This window comes from Epinephelus moara, chromosome 17 (assembly GCF_006386435.1).
Source record: "Epinephelus moara isolate mb chromosome 17, YSFRI_EMoa_1.0, whole genome shotgun sequence".
Classification (NCBI taxonomy): domain Eukaryota; kingdom Metazoa; phylum Chordata; class Actinopteri; order Perciformes; family Serranidae; genus Epinephelus; species Epinephelus moara.
The window spans coordinates 33,303,892-33,327,979 of record NC_065522.1 but is presented as its reverse complement, the minus strand read 5'-3'; the positions used below and the strand labels follow the sequence as shown (position 1 = coordinate 33,327,979).

At 41.9% G+C, this 24,088-nt stretch overlaps 2 protein-coding genes across 3 annotated transcripts in view; one reads left to right on the top strand and one right to left on the bottom strand.

Moving 5' to 3' along the window:
• rnf175 (ring finger protein 175) overlaps positions 1-24,088 on the top strand; it is a 394,559-nt gene that overhangs the window by 210,410 nt on the left and 160,061 nt on the right. The gene's annotated exons all lie outside the window — the stretch shown is intronic.
• The window catches only part of npy2rl (neuropeptide Y receptor Y2, like), a 97,830-nt gene that overhangs the window by 2,943 nt on the left and 70,799 nt on the right, over positions 1-24,088 (bottom strand). For both annotated transcript variants that reach the window (XM_050066402.1, XM_050066401.1), the window contains exons 4-5: positions 10,154-10,319; positions 2,669-2,822 (exon numbers count right to left, since the gene is read on the bottom strand). In XM_050066402.1, the coding sequence (XP_049922359.1) occupies positions 2,669-2,822; positions 10,154-10,319 (320 nt within the window). The remainder of the gene's footprint in view (positions 1-2,668; positions 2,823-10,153; positions 10,320-24,088) is intronic.

The following is a 24,088-nucleotide window of genomic DNA, read 5'->3' as shown; positions in this document are numbered from 1 at the left end:
ATGTATTTTGAAATCAAATCTCGCCCATGACAGGGGACTTTGTCCAATCACAGGTCATTGCAGAGACAGGGCATTCCTATTGGCTGTTCTGATTTGCCCTTCAGTGAAAACCTGATTCATAGGTGGAGAATCCTGCAGAGGAAGTTGTTATTCTAGCCCTGACAGCAACTGCCTACAACTAGGGCCGTAACGGTACGTGTATTTGTGTCGAACCGTTCGGTACGCGACTTTCGGTTCAGCACGACCCTGTACCGAATTATTGGGCGCAGGATATTATTTTATTTTATTTTGTTTTATTTTAATTCCGTTTTTGCGAGCCGAACCATTTAAAATATCTAGTTCCCCGACGGACATAATTGAGTGACGGACCGAGTCCGACCGTAAATCTCCGCTTTCACTTTGTGCAGCGCATTCTCGCATTTTGACAACATGGCAAGTGAGCCTGACGAACCTGAAGACCCACCCGCAAACCTTAAGTCCTCCGTTTGGGAACACTTTGGTTTCAGGGTAAAATACGAAGATGGAAATAAACAAGTGGACAAGACAAAAGCAGTGTGCCGACACTGCAGAACAGCGGTCGGGTATGTACTTGGAAACACGTCTAACATGCTAACGCATCTAAAGCGACACCACCCGAGTTTGAACGTTAACCGGCACGACTAGAAAAAGCAATCTGGTGCAAACTACGATATCGTCGTCGTTTAAAAAGAAAGAGCGTTTCCCTGACCATCGCGCTAAAGAAATAACCAACGCCATTGGAGTTGAGTAAAATTGTTTAAGCTGCACTTTAGATATAAGCATGTTTTGTTTACTGCACTTTAACAAAGTGGGAAAGCTAAGTAAGTTCCTAGTAAAACTGAATCTGAGCAGGCTTTAAAGCTGACCAGCTGCACTATACTTTTTATTTTAATTGAGTAAAACTGTTAAAGCAGAAATGTATATTTATATTTTTCATTCAAAAAATGTGTTAAAAAAACAGCAGGATTTTATTTTTCACTTTTATATTTCTATTTTCATTCAAACAATGTGAAAAAGCAGGATTTTATATATATTTGTTTCATTCAAAAATTGTGTAAAAAGAGTTAACTGCTGTGGTGGTATGTTTTAATAAGGTTACCAATAAGTAAAAGATATTTAATAGTTGTCTATTTTTTTCATTACTGTACCGAAAAAAAACGAACCATGACTTGTGTACCGAGGTACGTACCGAACCGTGATTTTTGTGTACCGTTACACCCCTACCTACAACCCAAAAAAAGAGACTCAAACAATAAACGAAACACATGTCAGAATCAGCAAAGTGTTTCAGAGATGGAGAGAAAATGTCGCCAACAGTTTAGCCTTCTGCTAACTGGAGCCAAATGTTAGCTAGAGCCTCAAATCACATTGTGTCCCCCACCTCACTCCTCGCCATTACAGACCACCTCATTGGGAGCGGGCAGCAGCTCTGGAGAACATGAATCCAGCTGGCACAAACCCCAGCTCCGCGGGACTGAACAGCCCTGACTCCCTGCCAGATCAGCAAACTTTCTGTTGCTGCCATTACACAAGTCAGACCACCAGCCCACTCTGGCACCCAGCCCTGCGGGTTTTGCACTGGTGGAATTTGAGCCGCTACAACCGCTGACCGAAGAGCTGCTGCCTGCTCTCCTCCAGGGGTGTCAGTCCACAATGGCGGGGAGCAAGGCGGAGGGACCGTAGAGTGGCTAGCAGCTAATTCTTGTCTCATTCATGGTCTGATAAACAGATAAAGAGAGGAAGCTCTACAATTGAATAAATCAACGTAGGGGAATCACTGGGTTACAATATGAAGCACGTGCATGCGCCCGTGGTCGTCTGGTGGGAGGGGCTTCAGGTGGAGAGCTGAGAGCTGCAGGAGGAGGAGTATATTTTAAAATTCTGCCGTTTTTTCTCCTTGTCCAGATTTCTGCCTACCCCAGCTTTAAGCCTCATGTAGATGGGAAATTAGAGCAGAATATGAGATAACGCGGCTAATGAAAAAGTAAGAGCATGTGTTGAGGCTGGAAATGAATGAAGGTCGAGTGAAACATGCAACAAATGAGGGAAATATGATGACAGTGTTGAACCTGGAATGAAAAGGCTTCAAACAGGGAGGCAGGGAAAGAGTGGATTGAAGAGTGGAGGGAGTATGGAGATTATGGAGAGGAGTCTGCGAGGTGGAGTGAGTGATGAAAGGAGGGAGGGGATGATGGGACGGAAGGAGGGAGAGATGAAAGAGATGGAGATGGAAGAGAGAGGAGGGAAAGTGCAGCGGCGGGGAACGAGCGAGGAGATCAAAGACACGGATGAGGAGGGAAGTGAGTGGACTCATGTGTTACAGGTGTGTGTGTGTCAATCAATCAATCAATCAATCAATCAATCAATCAATTTTATTTATAAAGCCCAATATCACAAATCACAATTTGCCTCACAGGGCTTTACAGCATACGACATCCCTCTGTCCTTATGACCCTCGCAGCGGATAAGGAAAAACTCCCCAAAAAAAACCCTTTAACGGGGAAAAAAAAACGGTAGAAACCTCAGGAAGAGCAACTGAGGAGGGATCCCTCTTCCAGGACGGACAGACGTGCAATAGATGTCGTACAGAACAGATCAGCATAATAAATTAACAGTGTGTGTGTGTGTGTGTGGGTGTGTGTGTGTGTACCTGTATGGTGTGTCCAGGTTCCAGGGTGAAGGAACCGTACTCTCTGAAGATGGCCAGAGGGCTGGCGAGCACGGCGCTCAGCACCCAGGTCAAAGCGATCACCCCAAAACACACGTCCTTACGCATCCTGGTTTCTAGGTGGTACACGATACACCTGAAACACACACACACACACACACACACACACACATCACTTGTATCCATCTTTTTATGTATAAAACATCAGAGTGGCTGTTACAGATCAATAACAAAGAAGAGAACACGTTTACATAAAGTTCACCAGTCTACAATTGAACTTTTGTATTTTTCAACCTGGACTCTACTCCCCGATGTTTCTGTGTCTCAGTGTCTAAAGGGAACAACAGTTTCATAAACGTCAATGGGTGTGGTTACATGATGGCTTCTCATTCTGAATTAAAGTCTTTCCAGGTAGTTTACATGGGAAATATTCATTCTGAATGAGGGTTTACACGGAGATCAGTTTAATCACCTTTATTCAGGTCTGCACAAGGTTTGGGGCAGGGAAGGTTTCTGATTGGATAGGGGGCGGGGCGGATGTTACGTGTTTACGTTTACCGGAAGAAAACACTGTAGTCCTCGCTCCGGATAACAAGATGCTTGACGACGCCGTTCTTAGTGCCTTTTTCGGGCTTGTTTTGCTTATATTCTTGAAGCAGCAGTACGACAACAACCTTGTTCTGCTAATGCTTCGTCTGTTGAGGAGGAGAAGGGAGGTAGAAGGTCGAAGAAGGGAGATAGAAGACCGTGCTGTGGCGAATGGAAACCGGTGAGTGCAACGAGTCCGACTGCTCTATCTCAGCCCGTTGCTATGCGTGCTATATACGTCATGGCGCCAGAAGGGCAAGGAAACGAGCATGCGCAGAAAGACCGGAATGAACTTAAAGAGGAATGAGTGTATACAAGTGAGAGAAATTCTTTCATTGGGAATTAGAAACGGAATATTCCAGCCCCTTACATCAGATTGAATTTTCAATCACATTGGCCATTTTCATTCTGAATTAGGTGTTTACAAGATCACTTCTAATAGGAATGAACTTTCATTTCAAAGGGAATTAAACTGTCCATGTAAACGTACTGAATGTCTTGGTTAAAAAAACCAAACTGCTTTTCGTAGCATCGTCATGACCGGACACAAAGCTATGTCCCGGAAAAACAGAAGCGCTCTCCGTAGCACTATCTCAGAGGGCAATAACCCCTTATCGCGCAGATATGTCTTGGTAAAAAAACAATTGCGTTTCATGGGGAACAAAGCAACGTCTCAGTATAAAAACGCTTTTTGTAGCACTATCCGAGCAGGAAACAAATTGATGTTTCTGAAGAAAACAACCACTTTTCGTAGGACTATCCTGGCGGGGAAAATATTGAGAGCTAAAAAGCTGCAAGAAATGATGACTTGCCAAAGAACAACTGGTTTTATTATCTGTTGGTCTTGAACAGTAGTGCACAGCTTGGCAGGCATCTCCTCCACCTCCTCATGACACAGTCAGCTCATATCGTACATCATTTTAGAAATGTTGATGTGATACGTCTGACGTGCAAATGTAATGTTTCCATGGGGTGGCATAGCTATAAAATCGTTCATTTTTGTGATAAAAGCACCAAATTTGGCAGATGTGTTGACAAATATATTTAGAGGGTGACCAAAGTTTTGTATTCCAGTATATTAAGCTATAAATTAACCAAATTTGGCGCTTTTATCACAAAAATAAACAATTTTTTTAGCTCTGCCGCCCAATTTATTAGTTTGTTAGCAGAATTATACAAAAACTGTCTGACTGATTTTCACAAAATTCGGTGGAGGGATGTAACACATGCCAACTTAGAATACATAAAATTTTAGTGTTGATCCAACTCAGGGGGCGTGTCCACGGCCGCCCATTCACTTCCATTCATTTTTTGGATGAGGATTACGTGAAATCTTTCCAACCGATTTTCACAAAACTTGGTGGAGGCATGTAGCATGGTCCAGCTTAGGGCCGTAATATACCTGCTGCAAACAACGCAAACGCGACCGCATCATGGCTGCCACGCGTGATCTGTGTTTGTTTGACGCGTCGAACGCACATCTCAACGCGAGGTACCGCGACGTGTGCGCTTTGACGCGTCGAACGCACATCTCAACGCGAGGTACCGCGACGTGTGCGCGAGATGCAATATTCGTATAACCGCTAGAGGCGCTGGTGTGAATGCACACAGTGACCCAACCAAATGATCAGACCAGACCCTTCTTCTTCTTCCCATCAGAGTCTTCACAATTATTATTATTATATTTCTGTTGTCTGCCCCAAGTGGTGACCGCCAGTACTGTGCATTTTGGCTGCATAGTGCTGTGTACACAACGCGCCGTGTCTTTGCACAGACAAGGCGCGTTGTGTACGCGTTGTGTACGCGTTCGATGAAGCAGCAAGTATATTACGGCCCTTAGAAGCCATTACATTTTTGAGTGGATCCAATTAACGGGACGGGTCCTTGGGCAGGTAGGATTCAATTGCCTGCTCTGGCCACCAGGGGGTGAGTTTCTGATGCCCCAATATCCAGATTTGTTCTAAATATATTTGTCAACACATCTGACAAATTTGGTGCTTCTATCACAAAATTAAATGATTCTACAAAAATATTGAGCTGTGCCGCTCCACTAACATACTGTGCCAAGTGCTCGAATCCAAACACAGCTATTTCCACAAAACTCATACTTTGAATCAAACACCTCCTATGATATTTGTCAGTGTAAAGCACAAGCAAGTAAATGATTTTGCCATTTTTTGTTCTGACTCTCAGTGTCTGTTTCAGTTGATATGCTTATACTCAGGCACTCTGCTCCCCTCAACACCATTCCATATACACTTGATACTGTTATTGTGAACTATTACTTTAATTTCCAACTGCTGGCACGGCAAATAATGTAAACTAAACAAACCCTGAAAAAACTTCTTCATTCTACTTTTCTCCATTACGCAGGAGTGAAGCAAACTTTGATAATCACCTCCTCTGTCTTGGCCGCAGCTTATTCAGCACAACAACAGTGTTGACAAGCAGAAGAATAAGTGAACTCATTACACACTCTGGTTCTCGGGTTCTCGTTGTGGCCTCCAGGTAGCATTACAGTCGACTGTGAGACTCGGCCTCTGAGCTGTGAACGTCCTGGCAGCACAATGTGCTCCAGCTTGGTTTACTAGAAACGAGCCAAGCGGGTCTCTGTGGTCTTCTGGCAGCCGAGCGTTTGTTGTTGTGCAGATTGCATCAAAAGCTGCTTTTAGCTGATGCAAAAACCTGAGAGGAAACTCAAACTCTAACCTCTTCAAAAGTAGGACTCTAACTTTTCTTTCTTCTCTGGTCTTGAACAAAGTTTGTGTCGTCATATGTTTGTGTGTGAGCGCTCTCATGTGCAGCACATACATGTTCTGTTTATACAGCGATGTATGCTGTTTGTTTTACACGAGGAAACAAGAATCATTTACACTTCTGTGATGCTTACATGAAGCAAAGCAGGGAACATTTCTCTTTGCTCGTTATATTAAACCTCAGCTGAGGAGGATGATGATGGTGATGAAGATATCAGTATACAGAATGAATTAGCTTGATTTTTCTGGCGTGCACTGTTGTCCAACAACCCAACACAAAACAGAAACACCGGACTCAGACGCTCAGATCATGAAATATATTCTGTTTAAATGTATTTGTCTGGAACCATTTGCCAGAAACATCAATTTCAAACAGAGTGGAGAAGCTTTGTACCAGATTCCCATCTGCAGTCCCTGGACAGGTGGACGCAAAACACACAAACAATGACGACAGATTGTGGACGCTGGCGAGAGCGCCAACAACATCCCAGAGGAGCAAATCTGTTTACAAAGGAAGCGTTTAAAGTTTGCTGCTCTGTTAGAACTTCATTTAAATTGTTAATATCGGAAGCAAACTTTCCATGTGTGAGCTCACCTCTCGCTGTAGTTCACCACTGCTGCAAAGTTGTCTCAACTCAACAGACACACATTGTTCAAATCCAGCAGCTTTGTAATCAGGTCTGCAGGGTCACACAGGTTGGGATTATGTAAATGAGCCATTGTTCACCCCAAAGCTCACCTCGCCGCTGCTCTCAACACCTACACTCCAACCAGCAGAACAGCAGCCAACCAAAGCGTGATGGTGCTGTCAGCAGTGCAGCGAGGCCAGCAGAGTGGGCTCCATTTGCATGTGAAGCTTCATGGTAATGCTCTTTTTCCTGAGAGCAGCTGTATCAAAGGTGAAAATGATGTTTGTGTTTTACATTTCTGTCATTTAGAGGACGTCAGCGCGCAGAGAGTGAGCAGGTTTACAGTCCTGATGGTGGAGAGAGACAGATCAAACTGAAGACTTTATCCTCCATCACTTCAAAGTCAGCTTTAGCTGCTGTTAGACGAAATATTCACACTTAAACTTCACATTTCAGCAAACAGTAGCTGGCTGATATTTTCCAGAGCAAATTAGATAATGGGATAATGGGAACATAAATGTGGTAAATAAAAGTTGGGTAAAAAAATGACAGGTAAATATATGTAAAAGTAAAACCTCAGGCTGCACACCATTCCAGATACACTGCTTCCAATGTTTTTTCTATTTTGGCTACAAGCTAACAACAGCTTGTGTTCCTGGCATGCTACTGCAAGTGTCTATGCTACATACATTGTTACATGTAGCTACATGCTAACGTCAGGCAAACATGTAATCCTGGTTGCTAGATCACATTCCTGCACGAGCATGTCCAGTAGTGTCTCAAAAGTCTTATTGTTAAGTTTCTTTTTAAAGATTATTTTGGACTTTTTTGCCTTTAATGGACAGGACAGAGTGAAGATTGTGAGGTGGGGAGAGACAGAGAGTGAGTGGGGGGACGACATGCAGCAGAGGGTTGCAAGCCGGGGTCGAAGTCCCGGCCGCTGGAGCGAGGCATCGCCTCTGTACATGGGGCGCCGGCACTATCCACTAAGCTACCGACGCCCCATTATTGTTAAGTTTTAACGGGAGAAAATTCCACTATACACAGTCATTCTCCAGCTGCAAGTACATTGCTACATGTAGCTACATGCTAACATCAGGAAATGGGGCTTGCTGATGTTGTTAATTTCTCCCATATTTAAGATTGTATTCCTACACAAGCATGTCTAGTAGTGTCTCAGAAGTCTTATTGTTAAGTTTTAACAGGAGAAAATACCACTGTACACAGTCATTCTCCAGCTACAAGTACATTGCTACATGTAGCTACATGCTAATGCCAAGGAAACATGTACTCTTGGTTGCCAATGTTGTTAATTTCTCCCATATTTAGGATCATATTCCTTCTGGAACATGTCCGGTAGTGTCTAAAATATACACTCATTCATTAACAGGAGAAAATACCACTATACACAGTCCAAGTACACTGCTACATGTAGCTACAAGCTAACGTCAGGAAATGTGGCTTGCTCATGTTGTTAATTTCTCTCCAATTTGGGATCATATTCCTGCCGTACCATGTCCGGTTGTGAAGATTTTGGTTAAAAAGGTGTTGAAGACGGTTATTGGTTATTGGCAATTTTTCACAATAGAAAGTGCAGCTATACTCCTCTACAGTCATTGTTCGGTTGCAGGTACAGTGAGACATGTAGCTACATGCTAATGTCAGGGAAACATGTACTCTTGGTTGCCAATATTTGTTCCCATATTAAAGATCATATTCCTGCTGGAACATGTCCAGTAGTGTCTCAAAATGTACACAGTCATTCTCCAGCTGCAAGTACATTGCTACATGTAGCTATGAGCTAACGTCAGGAAATGTAGCTTGCTTTAATTTCTCTCCAATTTGGGATCATATTCCTGCTGTTATTTTTTCACAAAAGAAAGTGCAGCTATACACCTTTACAGTCATTGTTCGGCTTCAGGTACAGTGAGACATGTAGCTACATGCTAATGTCAGGTAAACATGTAGTCTTGGTTGCTAACGTTAATTTCTCCCAAATTCCTGCTCATAATCCTGCTCGAACACATCCCGCTGTGTTTAGAAGCTTTTAATGGTGTTTTGTTAACAGGACAAAGTGCCGTTATACACAGTCATCCCCAAGCAGCAAGTTCACTGTTACATGTAGCTACATGCTAACATCAGGGAAACACGTAATCTTGGTTACCAATGTTTTTAATTTCATCCTGATTTCGGATCACATTCCAGCTGCAACAACTCCAGTTATGTGAAGGAGCTTTTCCTGGTGATAATTCAGGGGAGAGAGTACCGCTACACACAGTTGTTCTCTGGCTTCAAGTGCACTGCTACATGTAGCTACATGCTAACATGAGCGAAACATGTCATTTTGTTGCTGGTGTTTTTGAATTCTTTCAAATTTCATATCTTATTTCTGCTGAAACATTTACAGTTGTGTTTAGAAACCTGGTGACTTTTTGACAAGACAAAGTAACACAATGTCATTCCCTGGCTGCAAGTACACTGCTACATGTAGCTGCATGCTAACATCAGGGAAACACATAATTTGGTTATGATGGTTTTTAATTTCTCCCTGATTTCGGATCATAACACTGCTGGAACAACTCTGGTTGTGAAAGATTATAGTTAAGAAGCTTTTATTGGTGATTTTTCAGGGTGGAAATTTCCGCTACACTCTGTTTCAGTCATTCCCTTGCTGCAAATACACTGCTACATTTAGCTACATGCTAACATCAGGAAGAAATATACTGTGTTTAAAAGCTTATATTGGTGATTTTTCATGGGAGAAAGTGCTGCTGTACAGTCACTGTCTGCTAGTACACTGCTACATGTAGCTATATGCTAACATCAAGGACACATGTCGTCTTTTGCTGGTGTTGTAAATTTCTCCCCGATTTTATCTCATATTCCTGATGGAACATGTGTGTTTGTGAAAATGTTGGTTTAGAAAATTTTATCAATGATTTTTTTCATGGTAAATATGGAGAGTTCCATTTTACTCTTTAGTTTCAGTCATTCCCTGACTGAATGGCTACATGAAGCTACATGCTAACATCAGGGAAAATGTAATCTTGGTTGCCAATGTTTTTAATTTCTCCCTGATTTTGGAACATATTCCTGCTGGAAAATGCCACTATTCTATGTTACAGTGATCCCCTGCTGCAGTGATGGTGTAGACGGTGCTTAGTATGGAAGACCTGGAAACGCTGACCACTCAGAGCAGACTGGGTTTTTTCGGGAGGGAGGGAGGCTATAAGAGACGGGCACTAAAACAGAGCTTTTAGAGGTCAATACAAGTGTTCCAGCACAGTTTGTGGAAACAAAGTGTTTTTTGAACAGTAAAGCACGTGAACATGTTCGATTAGAAACCCAAAATACCAGCATGAACCTGAAAATGACCACAGTAGGTCCCCTTGAAAACCTTACGTGACACACAGTAGCTATGAGACCTTAATGATAATATTAAACATTACCAGATCATAGGCACTGATTACCTCTCTACTTTAAGCTCCACCCACCTGTGGCGATCCAGGGCGATGACGTTGAGTGTCACAGTGGAGACGTGCACGGCGAGCCCCTGGGCATAGGGCAGCAGGAAGCAGAGGGTGCTGCCGAACTTCCACTCTCCCTGCAGAGTGTAGACGAGGGTGAAGGGGAGGCACAGCGTGTTCACCAGCAGGTCGGCTGCACAAGGAGAAGAAAACAGGAAGTTCATTTACGTTACTGAAAATATCCTTCTGATATATTTAAACAAATGTGTGTGTTTAGTACTCTTGGATTCTGGATTTGATGATCTGTGGTGTTTGGTGAAGTCGATTTGCTGCTGTTTCCCATTAAATACAACATTTATGATACTTTTTATGATGAACTCTGAATATTGGTGTTTGGTAACAAACTGCTGACGCTGCCTCTACAAGAAGGAAGGAGGAGGAGGGAAAAACTTTTAATTACATTCTCTCTTTACCGCCACATCGACCTTTGTATCTCAGCCAAAAGAGAAAATGAATCATATCCCCAGGCCGTCTCCAAACTATGTTTCCATCAATCACACTTGCTGACCACCGTTTCCCTCATCAGTTCATAGTTCTCGTGAAACATCCTGTGACAAATCAATTATTGCTCAGGGAAGTTTGAGCTTATCAGCTTAAAGCTGCAGCTCCATTAGTTGTCGATAGGAATAATTTCAGTCATTACACAAAATGACACAGCAAAACATTTTCAAAACATCAGTCTGCAAACTCAAACTCGTGCAGTATAATCCAAGTCCCATTTATCCAGTCGTGTGATCAGTACCTCCCAAACACAGTGTTACAATATAAAACAATGCTACATACAAGTAGTGCACACTGAGCTAAAATAGCTGCAACTAACAGATTCCACAGATCCATTCAGCAGCTCCACCGTCCACAGTCAGACACACACGGCTGATTATTTACTGCTGGATTACAGCTCACAACTCGCACCAGCCCAGACATCCTGGTGCAGACTATTAACTGGAGTTTACCAGCCTGTCAGCGCTTCAGTCTCGTGCCACTCATGTGACATTAGAAGATGGAAACATGGCCGATTTTGGCTTTCTAGTTTAAAACATTTTTCTAATACATTCATAACATAATTTATCATCTTGTTCTGCTCTCTGTCTCATCTTGTAAACGAAAAGGAAACGCAGACTTTGTCTTGGATTTTAGCATCCAGATCTATTTCTAGCTCGCCAACATCTCGTCATCATCATGGAAAAAAAGGACGTTGACGAACATTTTTCAATCATAGTTTTTGTAAGATTCAGTATGAGTAGCCCTGGTGAACAGCATCCATTTGGTTTTGTCTGAGTTTAGTACAAACTTATGGTTATGAAGTTGAAGTTGGTGTCATCAAAAGACGATTGCCGACATTTCATGGTTGATCGTGCAGATGTTGCTCAACAATATAAAACCGTGTCATCCGCATACAGATGAGATTTACAGGATTCAGAAAGGGGTAATGTATAATTTATGTAAATTTAAAACAATATCGGCCCTAACACTGAACCCTGTGGGACAGTAGCATTTAAAAAACTGGAATGAACATCACCCATCTTTTCACATTGTAGTCTATTAGAGAGGCAACTAAAAGAATCAAAACCATTTAAAGGAATATATAGGGACCATTCTAAGTGATTCACTCTTAGATACATATTTAGTTCACAGACATGAGAGTTGTATCAATCTTCACATTTACCTTTCAGAGAGAAAGCAAATAAACTGATAAATATCTGGTATTTTAAATTTCAAATATGAGTGCTACCAAATTCTGTTAATTCTCATCATCATTTTCAGATATTTTTTAGCTCCATGCATAACTAGCACAGTTTTAATTAAAGTGAATTTTTTAGTGTATTAAATGTGACTTGATAAACAGTCTGTTGACGCAGCACAGTCCCTTGAATGGAAGGAAATTTTAGGAAGCATTTTCTTTTTTTGTGCACAATCCTGACAAAAAAATTTTAAATGTTCTCTCAAACTCTTTGCTTATAGTCAGAATCTTTCTAAAAGGGAACTCTTTGCAGTTCAGGATCAAAAAGTGAACAAGTTTAAACATTTCATTTGCTGTTTTTCAAGTTTTACTGTTGTGCTTTCAATCAATTCAGCCGGCTTTTAAGGGATTAACTCTCCCAAAATCCGCACCGCAAAATTGGCTCTTGAAAAACATGGAGGAATGAGGATTTATATTGTTGTACAACAGCAGCCCAAATCCTGCATCTCTCCCTGGGATACTTATTGTTTCCTGGATCACTGATAATTGAAAAGGCGTCAGGCTGAGTCTCTCTCAGCTGTTCGTGTGATGTTCAGGGCGGGAGGTAACTTTCTCGCTGCCTCTCTCCTGGTGACAGGCAGGAGGTGACGAACTGAAGGAGGAGGTGAAGGAGCGAGAGTGAGAGCAGGTTCACACATCTACATCCGAACATACAAGCTAATAAATGATCACCATATGAAACCACAGAAACTGTTGGAGGAACATATCTGTAACCACCCACACGTCACAACAGAATGAATTACAATATAATCTTACATAACCAGTTTATAATATAACCCCAGAGCTTTCTTTGTCTTTATCCACTAAAGCCACTGTTCCTTTATGCTCTCGCAGAATGAACCGTATTCATACTGTAAGTCATTAATGATAAAGCAGCTGTAACGCTGAGCCATCTGAGAACACTTTAAACAACTGGTGAGAGTCTGATCCGTCTACAAAGAGAGAGACGCCATCTGCTCTGTACATGTGAGCGTCAACATCTGCTGCTGCAGAGCGTCAGTCAACATCAGGAGCTAAACATCTGTCACATTATTAGGTTAATCTTCCTCCTTCTCTGGGAGTTAAGAGTCCTGCAAGGTTTGAGTGCGCTGAAAATACTCCTGCCAACAATTTCATTTCAGTTATTTCAAATTTTGCTTGTTTCACATACATAAATGGGCGGCTGCGGCTCAGAGGCAGAGCGGGTCGTCCAGACTAGGTCGGAAGACTAGAAAGGCGCTATAAATGTGCAGTCCATTACTATTTACCATAAATACAAAACAAAAGGGAATAAAAAAATATTTAAAAAAAGTGCATGTGAGGGTGTGGTAGAAACCTGTACAGGCGTATATGAACACCAAACCCAGAAGACACTGAAATGGTAAAATACAAACAGTCAAAATTGTCAATACATCATCTGATTTATTTCAACAATCGTTTAAGTTTCCTGCATCTGATTCAGAACCACTGAGCTAATAAAAGGACAGTTTTTTGGACTTAGATTAATCAAGCTAGAAATAGAGTGTCCCAGGAATACGTCCTAAAACCTTGAAATTTTTACCACCCCTGGTTCCCTTATCTCAAAGTCCTTGAGTTATTTGAATGCGTTTTTGGTTAGATACCTGAGATAAGCTCTGTCGTTGACTCAAACTTAAGAGACTTTCACGTTTTGTTATTTTAGGACATAAAGTATGTCATGAAACTCATGAACTATGTGAAAATCTTTCGTCAACAACCTTTATTCCATGACGAAAACAAGACGATGACAAGCAAACCATCGGGACTGTTTTGGTTCAGAGGGAGCTGAGCCACAAGGCAAAGCTTTCGATTTGTCCATCTCCATCCCAACCCTCACCTATGGTCATGAGCTCTATAGTGACCGAAAGAACAAGATGGCAGATACAAGCGGCAGATACAAGGGGTCAGTTGAGGTGGTTCAACATCTGATCTGGAGGGATTATAGATCTCATCTGGCCTTAGATAAGTGGCTGAAAATGGACGGATGGACGGACGGACGGACAGCAAAGTAGTTCGGTCCTGTTTTTATCAACTTGGAATGGTCTCAAAAATCAGATCATTTCTATGATTCACTTACTTGAAGAAAGTTATCCATACTTTATTTTCTCCAGCGCTGCCTAACGTGTCCTGGTACCAGCTTATATCTGTGAACCTTTATGCTGCTGTGTACCTGTGTGCAATCTCAGATTGAATCTACACTCTGTCGATCCAGACTTATAACTAAAGGAGGCTGTGCTTTTGCTGTCAGGGTCCCATAATTGTGGAACAGTCTCTTTATTGAAATCTGCCATGCAAGCCCACTACTAAAAACACATCTTCATAAAGTTGCTTTTTGATGGAAAAGCTGCCGACCTCTCCACCTAAAAAACACCTGCTGGTGTGACTGATCAGCTCTTGGTCAGTGTGGGAGAGGATGTTGGACAGCAGGTACAGCTGCATTAATCAAATCCTCTATCAGACCTCCAGTGAGACATGACTGTGTGGTACAGGAGGGGCCCGGCGGAGACTGACCCAGTGTCCCCAAAGGGGGACGGGCCAAGCCTGCAACCCTCTGAATCCGAATCAGTCTGATGTTGAATCTGTGATAAGGGCATTGTGCCAAAATGTGTTAGAGAAAAATAAAAGTTATGCAAGGTCTCTCTGTCCCCCCTCCTTCCTAAAGGTTGCCCTTTGCTACCTGTGACGCTTCAGGACAGAGACCGAGTAAAACACAGAGAGAGAGACAAGAACAGAAAATATGGAACTGAATGAAACTGAAAAATTGAAGACTGATAGATTAAAATGAGTTGTAGTTGTGCTTCCATTCAATTCTCAGTCAAATTTTAAGCAAACTTTTGAACCGTTGACAAAAAATAATTGCAAATTAGGCATGTTTCCATTGACTGGTTCGGAGCAAATAAATTAAGCGACACAAAGTTTGTTCAGAAGTTGACTGTATTGGCCTTGCTTCACACACGACTGTATTCAGCCGGTGAACAGTAGGAGAGGTTGAGAGCTGTAACCGTCTGCAAGAGAAACAGCAGTGGTATTGGCCATGTTTCATGCTGTCTGAAGACAAAGACAAGTTATGTCGTCAGGAGAATATCCAGGAAGACGTCAATGGCAGAAATTGAGCAGTCAACATCAGAATTTATTTGGCAAAGGTGTTTCCATCTTTAGTGCACCTCCAGTGAGCATTAAAAAAATTGCAAATGTTTCCGTTTCCACACAGGTACTCTGATACTTGTCAAAAGTTCAAGTTCAAAGGCTTTTGTTTTTTGTCAATTTGCTATATGTGCAGGACATACAGAGAATCGAACTGCTGTTTCCCTCTCACCTAGTTGTAATGCCACACAATTTAAGAGCTAAAACAAAGCTGAATTGGAATAATAATAATACGTCAGCGGCTTTTCGGCCGATTGAGCATGTTGAATCGGCAGCGGAGCTTGTCGGTGAGAGAGATCACTCTGATTGGCTGTTCAGGTTTTATTTCCTCGCCCCTGTAGCGAGTGAATCTGCCTGTAGTGAAACCGGGGCTAACCGGTGCTTCCTCCTCAGGCTCCACTTCACTCAGCTGCCCCACAGACCCGCTGCTTCTTCACACTTTAACCTGAATAACAAACCGGAGCTAGCTGGGAGCGGCTAGCGGAGCGTTAGCCGCAGCATGACCGGAGGGAAGCACAGCCAGTTAGCCTCTGCTAGTCTCTGAGCTAGCCCCGGCTCTCCGTTTGGATCCAACCGGAGCACCGAGCCCTGGTTTGTTATTCAGGTTAAAGTGGGAATCCACACCTCGTAGCCTCGACCTACTTCAGTGAATCCACTCTACAGTCATATTCCCAACACTGGATGAAATCCCTGGATTACGTTCAATGCCAACATGACATTCCTCACGGCTGCAGGCACCTTCATGGACTTCTAAGCATCTCTTCATGCGCTCATCTTCCTGCAAGCTGCTGCTGCCGCCAGAGGTGAACAAAGAGGCGATCTGCCACTGCTGTTGTGTTTCCACTTGTGATGCAGCTTGTACTGTTTCATTCAGCGTCATGTTCTTTAATTGGCTCGCACAGTGAAGTCACACGATCATCTGTGTCGTGTAATAATGAGATGACTGCTCATATTAAGACAGAAAGACAAACAGAGACCAAAGGAAATAATGAAAGAGCGAGTCGAGGAGCCTGGGGGCGAGGGAGCGGAGCGCTCGCTCCTCGCTAGTCCAGCTCGCTGTTTGTTTATCACAAACTGTCTGCTCTCCTTTTGTATCGGTGGGGAATTGAACCGACAACTTTTTGGCTGCCGTCTACCTTCTACCTTCCTGCACATTTCACATCACATCAGTCACAGAGTCTTTCTGTCCTCTGGTCTTTGTCTGGGTTTTGTTACTCCGCTCTGCGTCGCCTGGCTGCTCATTTCAGTCAACTGGAGCTTCAACAGCAGCAGAGTCACGCTCACAAAACACCAAATATCAAAGGAAACTGCTTATTAAATGTTATATATGTGCATAGTTTTAATTACGTGCTCTTTAGAAATACCCTTTAATTAAAGAAAACATGAGGAAAGGACATGGATGATGGATAGAAGAGTATGTGACACCTCAGATTATTAGATTTCAGGCATTTGAACCTCTTTGCCAAGCTCTCTCTTTTCTCTACGTGTCTATTTCTGACATGTTTCTGTTTAAAACCAAACACCATGACTGTCTTCAAAGGGAGATTGTGCGTAAGTGTGCGTCATTACTCCCGAACATGTCGAGACCACAAAGACACGCTGAAGACACAGAGGTCCTGGTGAGAGATCATGGAGGCAGTGAAGTGCAGCTGGGCAGAGGATGTGACAGCAGCCTCAGGTAGAGACACTCTGCGCCCTGTTTCAACAAAATGCAGCACTTCATCTAAAGTGCATGTCTCAAGTGCATTAAGGGTGTATCCTACTCCTCTTTTGCAAGTTAAACAGCAAGAAATCTGAGCGCAAAGGGGGTGCTGGTGTGCTTTGGGCCTAACATAGATTTAATTGATCAGTGTCATCTCCCATTCCTTTTAAAACCCAGGTGTGCTGGGAGCTGCTGAGAGCGTCGTAGCATAAACAAGACTTCAAATAAGAGCGGCTCAGACAAAGAGTCAGACATTTGAGGGTCTTTTAATCTCGAGAGAAAGCCACGCTATGGATGCATCCTGACAAGTCATTGTGTCTGACAAACAAGCAGCATCAGTTCACAAATATGTGACACTCCTACAAGCCTTCCCATACACACACATTCAGAGGGGCTTCCCGTCACTTAAACTGCTGTTTCCTGTTATTGCTATCCTGTCGTAATCCAGTAAGAGTAGTAATGTCACTGCAGCAAATATCATTAACTCCCTCACTAACAAAAAAAGGCAATAGAGGTTATATTGCTTTGCATCTTTTATGTCTTTGGGGCAATAATAATAAAAATTAATGTTTACTTTTTAACAGACCTCATAGTTTATTTAAATATAGACCTCTACCAAACGATGAAATGGCCCTTCATGGTTATTTTAAAACAGCGAGACAAAATCCAAACTAGAAATCATATACTGTAATAATGATTGTAATATGTTAGTATATTAACATATGTCAATTTGTGACCACGGAATCAGTAGTTTTACCAAAACCAGCGTTATTTCCACCTATTAATTCTAGATATTTACCATGACATTCTGCAGAGAGCAGAGCAGAGCTGCTGTCTGAAGCTTAAAGTTTAGTTCTGTTTCCTCTGTCAAGTGTAGCACTACAGCTTTTAGTTTTGATATTTGCTGCAGTGACATTCTGTAAAATGTGAACATAGCAGAGAGCAGAGAAGAGCTGCTGTCTGACTCCACATTAAGGCAGACTCCTTAAGGCTTATTTCAGAAGCTAAACGTTTAGTTCTGTTTCCTCTGTCAGATTAGATTAGACTTTATCATCCTAGAGGGATATTTGACTTCACAGTCTGTTCAAAACAAACAAAACATAAGAGACAATACACAGAATCTCCAGACCAAACCTCACGGCACCAACAACACAACAGCAAGGCAGTTTGTTCAATGCCGCAATGGCTAAGTGGACAAAACTCGTGCTAAAGCGAACCTTCCCCTATTTTAAAGTTCTATATCGCCGGCCCGATGGCAAAAGTTTAAAGTAGCGATAAAGGGGATGATCAGTGTCATTTGCTATTGTAAGTGCACAGTGTATTATGGCTTTGTCATTCATATCAGAAAGCTGGGGTGTGGGGAGACCAACGACCTTGGAAGCAATACGTTCAATACTGAAGAGTTTGTTTTTTGTTAACTAAGGTCAGGAGATTTAGCACAACAGTTTTAAGTTTTGATATTTGCTGCAGTATTATTCTGTAAAATGTGAACATAGCAGAGAGCAGAGCAGAGCTGCTGTCTGACTCCACATTAAGGCAGACTCCATTGATTATTTCAGAAGCTGAAAGTTTACTTGTGTTTCCTCTGTCAAGTTTAGCACTACAGTTTTAAGTTTTGATATTTGCTGCAGTATTATTCTGTAAAATGTGAACATAGCAGAGAGCAGAGCAGAGCTGCTGTGTGACTCCACATTAAGGCAGACTCCATTGATTATTTCAGAAGCTGAAAGTTTAGTTCTGTTTCCTCTGTTAAGTTTAGCACTACAGCTTTTAGTTTTGATATTTGCTGCAGTGTTATTCTGTAAAATGTGAACATAGCAGAGAGCAGAGCAGAGCTGCTGTGTGACTCCACATTAAGGCAGACTCCATTGATTATTTCAGAAGCTGAAAATGTAGTTCTGTTTCCTCTGTCAAGTTTAGCACTACAGCTTTTAGTTTTGATATTTGCTGCAGTGTTATTCTGTAAAATGTGAACATAGCAGAGAGCAGAGCAGAGCAGAGCTGCTGTCTGACTCCACATTAAGAGAGACAGAGCGCATTTACACAAAAGGAGAAGTGTCACTTCATTTATTATTTCTGTTTCCTCTGTCAGGTTTATAACTACAGTTTGTTTTTGTTGTGCTGCTTAAATAAATCAATGTTTGGACACTGTGTTACTATATGAAGTGTGTACATGTGTCTGTGGTCATCTGGTGGGAGGGGCTTAGGGCAGAGAGGAGAGAGCAATACGAGGAGGAGGGTGTGTTTCAAGTTATGTTCCTTATTTGTCTTCTCCAGATTTCTGCCTTCCTCAGCTTTAAATGATAACGGGCAGTCTTGAGAAAAGCTAGAACAGCAAACTGTTATTTAAAAACTGTAAAGAAAGAAAAGTGACACACAGTAAAGTATCAGCTCACACAGAGCATTTGTTTTCCTTTAATAGATCGAGGCCGAACTAAAATGTCCGCGCAGACTTCTGTTACATTTGTTGTTAGAATTGTATTTGTCACTTTCTCTGAGCTATTCAAACTGTACATGTAAAGAAAAGCTTTCATAGGAAATTATTTTCACAAATAGTTTTTCTCTCAGTTGCGCTCAGCGCCTGGCTTCCATTTGATTCCTCTTCACTTTAAATGTTCTGTTCCTCTTCATGTCTCTGTGCTTAGTTTCTCTCATGAATACATTAAAGCAAAGCGTTTGTCTCTAAAGGAGCAGGTTGTTATTTTCTGCTACACATTTCATTCCCACTTAGTCTCTGTTCTCCAATGCACCGCAGCAGCAACTTTTCTAACCTTTAATGTAACTATGAAAGATTGGCAGCAGCACTCTGATTCACATTATGTGTCTCTTACGCGTCATTTCATGCAGCTATTTTCTCTCTCTGGCTCACAGCTTGGTCTCTTGTGTTGCTGTATTATAAGATGTTCTGCCACTTTGCTTTAGAACACGAGCGTTTGGCTTCTGCAGATGACACTGAGCAGCAAACACAGTGAAGACAATGAAGAGACTTCAAAGAGACGACTGCTTGTGTCTTGCCAGGTGGGTGAGGGCAGTGAGAGAAGCTAAACTTTTAATGGAGTCTGTGGCATCTGTCCACACAGTATTTATATGTCTTTATAAACCACATCTCTATGCTCCTTGTTAAATGCTACAAACCAAAAACAGTTGTACTTCACGCTGCTTTTAGCCTCTTATCTGTCGTCTGAGTATCTGACTGATAGCAGGTGGTGCGCTCAGCCAAGTCATCCAACCCCGCTGTGTTTATTTTGTAGAGCTCATAATGGATGCATATGAGCTGAGTCTCTCATTTAGAAAAAAGAGGGGGTGGTGGATGGTGTGACACGTTGGCAAGATGGCCGCCAGGCAGCAGACGGCAGCAGACCACTGCTCAAGACGAACAAACAACAAGAACGACGTGTGACATTTCCAGCCTTGTTCTTGGCGACAAAATTGGATAATTTTTTACATTACCAGCCATTTTTGTTACAACAATACTGGGTGTTTTTTAATGACATGTTGGGACATTTCCAGTCGTGCTTGTTGCAACAAAACCAAGTATTTTTTAACGACACCTCAGATCAGTAGTGTTTGCTGTGACAAAACCAGGTATTTTCTCATGACAGGTCGCGACATTTGGGGTCTTTTTCAAAAACACCTCAGGATGTTGCTGGTTGTTTTGCCGTGACAAAACCAGGTATTTTTTAACAGCATGTTGGGACATTCCCTGCCGTTTTTGTTGCAACAATACTGGGTCATGTTGGGACATTTCTAGCTGTGTTTGTTGCTATAAAACCCAGATTTATTTAAATAGCATTTTCAGTTTTGCTTGTTGCAACAAAACTGGATATTTTAATGACATGTTGGGACATTACCAACCATGTTTGTTGCAACAAAACCAAGTATTTTTTAATGACACCTAAGGATAGTTGTGTTTGCTGTGACAAAACCCAGATATTTTTTAACAGCATGTTGGGACATTACCCGCCTTTTTTGTTGCAACAATACCAGATGTTTTTTAATGACATGTTGGGACATTTCTAGCTGTGTTTGTTGCTATAAAACCAGGTATTTTTTAACAGCATGTTGGGACATTCCCTGCTGTTTTTGTTGCAACAATACTGGGTCATGTTGGGACATTTCTAGCTGTGTTTGTTGCTATAAAACCCAGATTTATTTAAATAGCATTTTCAGTTTTGCTTGTTGCAACAAAACTGGATATTTTAATGACATGTTGGGACATTTCTAGCTGTGTTGCTATAAAACCAGATACTTTTTTAACGGCACATTGTGACATTTTCAGTTGTGCTTGTTCTTAACAAAACTGGGTATTTTTTTTTATCATGTTGGTACATTTACAGCCACGTTTGTTGCAATGAATCGTCAAAGTATTTTTCACAACTTGTTGGGACATTTCTGGTCAGTTCAATTCAGGACGGACAGACGTGGTTGTGTTTGTTGTGGCAATACCAGGCATTTTTTTAATGCCACATCAGGACATTTCTCCTTGTGATTGTTGTGATTGCAGGTATATTTTAAACAACATGTTGGGACATTTCCAGCTGTGTTTGTTGAGACAAAGTCTGGTATTTTTGGATGACACATTTTAAGGACTTTAAACCAAACAATGATCTTTTTACATTTGACTCTTAAAATATGACACATACAAATGTAGCATATCACTGGTTTGTTTAAATGTGAGATGCCAACATTTATTCTGGCAACTGGGTCGGGAAAAAAAACAAACACATGTAAATCACAAAGTTTTGGAGGTATTTTGTGTCTTTTAGGCTAGCAGTTCTCTCTGCTTCCAGTCTAGGCTGAGCTAAACTAGGCAAAAAAAAGTCCATTTTGAATAATTCAGTAACTCACGCTTTATATTCATGGCTAACGTTTGGTGAACACAACACAGGAAGTTATAGTGAGGCAGACACTGAGTGTGTGGGATGGTACTGCAATTAATGTTCAGTGTTTTAAATTAACTGTAACCACGATGTCTCCCTGATCTTAACCATGAGAGCATTTCCATGTGCAGATATCGTAGAAGGCGAAGAATGTCCAGATGCAATTAATTTAACAGAAACTTCAGCAGAGCTCTCAGGATTTCATTTCCAAGACTTGTTCAACTTAAAAGACGAAAAGAAGTGAGTGTTTTTCCAGGACACAGGCAGTCACTGTGTGTGTGTGTGTGTGTGTGTGTGTGTGTGTGTGTGTGTATTTATTAATGACAGCCAGTGGTTAAGTTTTACTTTGCATCCAATTTTCTTTACACTTTTCAGAACAACCAACACTCCAGGCTATATAATGATGTTAGCGCACATCACACACTGCTAAACACACACTCATGCACTTAAACACACACACACACACACACACACACACACACACACACAAAATCAAAGAAGCTCCACTTTTCACTCGATCATATTATTTATTTCTTCTATGTTATGAACTTATTTGGTTTTATGTTTGGTATTTGATTGAATAAAAGTTACCGACACACTGAACTTATCCCTCCCTGCTGTTGTGGGTTATTATACTGCTCCCGTTACAGTGGATTACATGTAGATTGAATGATTTTAGGAGTGGAATATCAGAGTTATATGAGTACTGGAGTAGTTCAGGACAGTGGTTCCCATCCTGGTGGTGTGGACCTCAACAATCTGTGTGAATCTCAGGGTTTGCAGAAGATAGATTTCTGCTACATAAATGGTAAATGGACCTTTGTAGTCTTCCGACCACTCCAAAGGCTTGCATCACCTGTGTCTTGGCCAAAAAGTTGCACATGAACACACCGCAAAGACGGCGGCAGTTAGCACATCAATAACACAATCAGAGCATATTTACCGTGCGGTAATGAATACCAACACAAACCATCAGGAAACGTTTCTGCTAAAGAGCTCAGTGGATTAAAAAAATAATCTGACCGTATGGAACAAGTTTGTTTCGGTCTCACTCCCTCTGGACTTCAGCTCTTTGTTTACTTTCCTCACTTCTGTTTCTCTTCTCGTGCGCAGAGCTCAACTGACTGAGTGATTTCATGCACCGACAGTTTCCACCATCGCTGATTCAACATGCTGAATTGGCCCAAATAAAGCCAACGTGGGCTGACGACATCAGAGTGGTGTGTCAGGGCCTTCACACCACATGTCACATTCATCCATTCACACACTGGTGACCGAGGCTAACATACGAGGTGCCACCTGCTGATCTTCCAATCAGTGGACAACCTGTTCTTCCTCCTGAGCCACTCACACACAAATATGTTCACATGTTTCTAATGTTTGGTCTCTTCAGGCCTCTAAGAATTATTCACATGACTGAGTTTTACTGGAGGATTGTTCTTCTAACAGAGACTGTAACAATAACAGACGTAGATTCTATGATGTCACCCACTGGTTTCAAGTTTGGCATTTCAGCCGTCAGCCGTTGTTTTTGGAGCCAGAGGTGACCATATTTGGGCGAGAGGGTGGGGCTGTGGAGGAGCATAAATAAAATGTGGTGAGTTATATAAAAATTCAACGCCTGTACAACTGACATAAATAGTGACATTAGCTAGCCTGGAAATCCAGACTCAGATCTAGAAAGATTTTGAGTCTTGCACTCACCGATACACCCTTCCTACCCAAAGCAAAGGCTTCTAGGGCAGCCTTCTGTTCCTCTCTCAAGGAAAAAGATAAGTGTAGTTGGCTTAGCGTTTCTTCCAAAGCTAAACTGAATGGATGCGGTCCTTTGGCAGCTGCCATCTTAGTTGTTTACTTTCCGACTCCTATGACGCAGCGCTGTCCTCATCATGTTACGCCCGCCCAGAGCCCGCCTCTGTCAGATAGACTGATCTGATTGGTCCGATGGTGATTCAGCGGACTCTGCTCGTCGGGGCCAGATCCCGTGCAGTGCAAATTTGAATTCGCTAGGGGCGGGGCATCTGGATTTCCAGGTTAGAAATTAGCTATAGTGTCCTTTTTTTTGTACCAGGCTGTAAACATGTTTATTTCTGCTGTGAAGTTGAGTGTTTTATGACGGAGGGTAAGGGCCACGTTAAAGAAAAAAATTATATTCGATTTTGAGAATAAAATTGTAATATTATGAGTAGGAGCTTGTAAATTAACGAGAAAAAAGTCAGAATATCTCGAGCCTAAACTTGTAATTTCACGAGGATAAAAGTTAAAATATTACAGGACTAAACTCATAATTTTAGGAGAAAAAAGTCACAGATTAGGAACAGAAAGTCAGGTCACAGGACACTATTGTAATCCTAGGTATTCTTCTTCTTTCTTCAATCAATCAATCAATTTTATTTATAAAGCCCAATATCACAAATCACAATTTGCCTCACAGGGCT